Genomic DNA, 4,900 nt, shown 5'->3' on the forward strand with positions numbered 1-4,900 from the left:
AAGCTGAGCAAAATGTGGGATTCACCCTCCTGAGGGAGAAAAGCAGAACAAAGTGTGGGATTCACCTTCCTGAGGGGGAAAAGCAGAGCAAAGGGTTGGATTTACCCTCCTGAGGGGGAAAAGCTGAGCAAAGGGTGGGATTCACCCTCCTGAGGGAGAAAAGCTGAGCAAAGGGTGGGATTCACCCTCCTGAGGGAGAAAAGCAGAGCAAAGGGTGGGATTCACCTTCCTGAGGGGGAAAAGCAGAACAAAGGGTGGGATTCACCCTTCTGAAAGGGAAAAGCAGGGCAAAGCCTGGATTCACCCTCCTGAGGGAGAAAAGCTGAGCAAAGTGTGGGATTCACCCTCCTGGCCCCACAGACAGCCCTGGCTGTACTGGGGAAACTCTACGTGACAAGAAAAACGCTGGAATTTGCCACTGGGGCCAAGCATTTTTAACTTCAATGAAGATCAAACACAGGAGCTGCTTTCATCACAGCCAAATCACATTTTCCACAGGGAAGCTCCTTCCCCAGCAGAAAATGAAGTGGTTTGGGCACCTCATCAGTTTTTGTGTGATTTAGGGAGGGGAGAACATCCGGCTTCGCTCACGGGTTTGGGGCGCAAGGTGGGAGCCGAGGGAGGCACAAATACAACCTAAAAAAATAACATTTTAACGAGGAAAACTGCTGCATCTTCCTCAGTCAGAGAGTCCCGGGGTTGGCAGGGATGGAAGGGACCTCTGGGAATCATCCAGATTCACCCTGGAGCAGGTGACGCTGGAATGTGTCCGGGGGCTTTGGGAATCTCCAGAGAGGGAGACTCTGTGACCTCCCTGGGCAGCTGTCCAACCTTTCTTCCCCCCACTGCAAGCTGGAATTCAGCCCGGTATTGTTCTTCCTTTTTGTGCTGGGAGGTCACAGGATGGATCCAAGCTGTAGTAAACCCACAAATATGTTGCTACTCATAGAAATTGTCAGAGGAGGTGCTCAGCACCCTTTTTTGCCCTGAAACCTGGAGCTGAGCTGATGCCGTCCTTCCTTTTAAAAGCTGGGAGGTCACAGGATGGATCCAATGACAGCAAACTCACAAATCTGCTGCTACTCAACCATTTTATCCCCCTAAAAGCCAGGGCTGGAGTTCCACTCCACGGAGAGAACTTCTTCCAAACCTTGAGCTGGAATTTTTGAGTTTTAGTTTGTGGCTGTTGCTCCTTGTCCTGTCTCTGGGCACCACTGGAAAGAGTCTGGGACCATCCTCGGACACCCCCTGGAGATATCGATAAGGATTGATGGGATCTCCTCTCAGCCTCCTCATCTCTGGAACAAACAGGCCCAGCTCCCACAGTCTCTCCTCACAGAAGGGGAACAAAATGCCCCAAATCGCCCCTGAAAGCCAGGAATGCAGCCCCAGATCCCCAAGGCAGGAGCTCCTTTCCCTCGTGCCCCTTCCCAGGGCACAAACCGCACTGCCAAAGGTGAGAGACACCAGGAGCACAAAAATAGCCCAACAAACGGATTAAGTGACACCTCTGATGATGTCCCGGCTCCCTGGCACTGCCACAAGGTTATTCCTCCCACTGCAGAAAGGCTCCCAAGTATTTTCCAGCCAGCTGGAGAGGGAAGCAGGGCTGCAAACCCCGGAGCACGTGCCTGCAGCAGGAATGTGGGATCGGGGGGCTGCTCTCGCTGCGTGGCAGAGAAGGGGCAGGATGGAACCAGCCCAGCTTGAAAAATCTGTCTTGTCCCAGGAAAAGTATTCAGGGCAACGAATTCCAGCTCGGGAAGTTTTGGCTGGCTGAGTATCAGGCGGTGGGAGCAGCGCTCTGTGTGGAATTCCTGCCCCTGCTGTGCAGATTCCAGAGGGAACGGCTGCCTCGGGAGCGCTGCTTCCCATTTCCATCCCCGCCAAAACATCTCCGGGCACCAGCTGCCCTGAAATTCCCCCTGCCTGCAAACCCACCTCATTAAATCAGACTCATTCCACCCAGGAATGCGTTCCCACAGCTCAGCAGCCCAGCGTGACCCGTGAATCAGGAGTTTTTTCCCAGGGAAAGTCAGGGACAGGGAAGTCTGAGAGCAGCCCCAGACCGGATTTGGGAGCAGCCACAACCCCAAACCACCACTGAGTGCCCTTTTCCTCGATCCATCCCTGGCCTCAGCCGAAGGGCCGAGGAAAAGATTCCTGGAGCTGTTCCTCGAAGTCCTGAGCACTGTCCCAGTTCCACCCTGTCTGATTTCCACAGCAGCACTCGCTCCCATTCCACCTCTGCCCTCTCAATCCCGCCGCTGGAATCTCTCCTCGGATTTCCCCACAGCAGGATGAACCAGACTGGGAGAGAAACTGGAACAACTGGGAGCTGTGGAAGGAATTACTGGGGCGGGCGGCTCAGGGCTGTGTCATTACACCCCGTGAGCACCAACCCCAGCTTTACCCCTGGATTCATTCCGGTGTTTTATCCCCATGGGTGCGAGGGCAGGGTGGTTCTGGACTCTGCTGGGGGTTACGCACCCAGCGCACGCAGCATTCCGGGCGGGAATGTCCTTACCCTCCCTGCAGGACCTGCGGAAGGTCAGTGTGGAGTCCATCTCGTTCTTGATCTTGATCAGGGCATCGAGCACCATGGGCCCACACCTGGAGCAGAAATCGCGGGTCACCGAACCTGCAGAGCCCCCCAAATCGGGGGTTTGACCTCTGCACCCCCAAACCCGGGGTTTGACCTCAGCAGTGCCTCAAAGGGTTTTCATCAATCCCATTGATGACAATTCTCTGTCAATCCCGGGGACAAACCAGGGATCTCTGGATCAGCAGCCCAGCTCAGGGGCAGGGTGGGGCCAAGCCCTCTCTTTTGCTGATGCACCGGAGGTTCAGACAACTCAAACCCCGGTGACCTGAGCTGGTTCCCTTTTCCCCCTGTTTGGGGTCAGGCTGTGACAGCCCAGCCTGTCCCCATGAGTCACAAGGGACCCAGGACAAACACTCGTGGACAGTTTCTGTAATTTTATACACAGGGCACCGCCCGGGGATTATTCACTGGGGCAAAGCCGCCCCAAAACCGGAGCTGTTGCTCCTGTGGGTTTTAAGGAGGGGCTGGGTGGCTTGGAGTGGGAGCTCTTGGGAAGGGTTCGGGGTGGATTCCTCTGGAGGAGCTCAGGGAGATCCAGGCACGGTGTCCATGGGAAGATTCCTGCACCACAGGGAGGCCCGAGTCCCTTCCCAGAACCCCAGGGAAGCAGGAGCTGCCTTGGGATACCACACCCAAGCTCCCACCTTCCCCCCCCCGGGAACTGTGAGCTGCACGTGGGGCTTCCTTCTGGAATACACAATCCCAGAATGGTTTGGGATGGAGGGACCTTCAAGCTCATCCCATTCCCATGGGCAGGGACACCTTCCACTAGTCCAGGTGGCTCCAATGTGGCCTTGGACACTTCCAGGGACGGGGCAGCCACAGCTTCTCTGGGAATTCTGTGCCAGGGCCTCACAGGAAGGATTCATCCCAATATCCCATCCAAACCTCTCCTCCTTCAGTTTAAACCCACGTCCCCCATCCCTGTTCCATGGAAAAAGCTGCTCTCCCTCTTTTTTGGCAGCCCCCAAACTTCCCATACAAGTCAGGATTACTGAAGCCACCAGCACCTCTTTAACCCCTCCCAGGGACGTGGACAGACCCCAGGGATGTCACGGCACCGTGACAGTGCCACTGGGGCCACCTTTTGTCCCCCTCAGCACAGAAGGTCAGGGAGGGGAAAGCAGCCCCACAGGAGCTCAGGAAAATCTGGTTTTCCCGGGATAACCTCCACGGTGGCCGTGCCCACAGCAAGCTGCTCTGTGACAGAGCTGAGCATCCCCTTCCCAGCCACTGCCTGGAGCTGGGATTGCTCCCGTGCCCCATTCCCAGCGGATACCCACTTGTTGAGATCCACCTCGTAGGTCTGCATGCGGGGCTTGTCCCCGGGCTTGTCGGGGTCCCATCTGTAGATGGCGAATTTCTTCAGCCGCAGTGCTGCCGCCGCCGTCTGCGCTCCCCGGAGCACCTGGATCCAGGGAAAACACACCTCAGATCCCACCCCTGGATCCAGGGAAAAACCCCTCAGATCCCACCCCTGGATCCAGGGAAAACACACCTCAGATCCCACCCCTGGATCCAGGGAAAACCCCCTCAGATCCCACCCCTGGATCCGGGGAAAAACCCCTCAGATCCCACCCCTGGATCCAGGGAAAACACACCTCAGATCCCACCCCTGGATCCAGGGAAAACCCCCTCAGATCCCACCCCTGGATCCAGGGTAAAACCCCTCAGATCCCACCCCTGGATCCAGGGAAAACCCCCTCAGATCCCACCCCTGGATCCAGGGAAAACCCCTCAGATCCCACCCCTGGATCCAGGGAAAAACCCCTCAGATCCCACCCCTGGATCCAGGGAAAACCCCCTCAGATCCCACCAGGAGGGCTTGGAGGGATCCAGGAGGAGATACAGAGATGTATATGTGTGTATGCATTAAAAAATACATTAAATATATAGATATATATGTGTGGCTAGAGACATAAATGTAATAAATAAATGTATCTTTATACACACATATAGAACAAGGTATGGCTATAAATGCACACATTGTGTGCTGTATATTTTACGTGTTTATAAATTAAATGTACGTGTTTATAAATTATATGTATCTGTATATTCCATTACACATGTCGTTATAATGCTTTAATTACGTGCGTACTTTATTTATATATTGTGTTTAATATTGCAGCCTGTTTTATATATTTTATGCATTTATATATATATTTGATGTATATATATATATTGCACTTATGACACATTATATCTGTATGTATATATTATAATGTACTTTATTTATATATTGTGTTTGATATTGCAGCCTGTTTTATATATTTTATGTATTTTTATATGTATTTT

General features: G+C 53.5%; 2 protein-coding genes across 2 annotated transcripts in view; both read right to left on the reverse strand.

The window, feature by feature from the left end:
• The window catches only part of LOC121660920, an 8,736-nt gene extending 6,218 nt beyond the window's left edge, over positions 1–2,518 (reverse strand). The window contains exon 1 of the mRNA XM_042020521.1: positions 994–2,518. Within this exon, the coding sequence (XP_041876455.1) occupies positions 1,293–2,240 (948 nt within the window). The 5' untranslated portion in view covers positions 2,241–2,518 and the 3' untranslated portion in view covers positions 994–1,292. The remainder of the gene's footprint in view (positions 1–993) is intronic.
• The window catches only part of SDHB (succinate dehydrogenase complex iron sulfur subunit B), a 12,780-nt gene that overhangs the window by 6,430 nt on the left and 1,450 nt on the right, over positions 1–4,900 (reverse strand). The window contains exons 2-3 of the mRNA XM_042020522.1: positions 3,889–4,013; positions 2,528–2,613 (exon numbers count right to left, since the gene is read on the reverse strand). Coding sequence (XP_041876456.1) covers positions 2,528–2,613; positions 3,889–4,013 — 211 coding nt within the window. The remainder of the gene's footprint in view (positions 1–2,527; positions 2,614–3,888; positions 4,014–4,900) is intronic.

This window comes from Corvus kubaryi, unplaced genomic scaffold, assembly GCF_017639235.1.
Source record: "Corvus kubaryi isolate FWS band 111438036 unplaced genomic scaffold, C.kubaryi_AGA036_p1.0 36999, whole genome shotgun sequence".
NCBI lineage: Eukaryota > Metazoa > Chordata > Aves > Passeriformes > Corvidae > Corvus > Corvus kubaryi.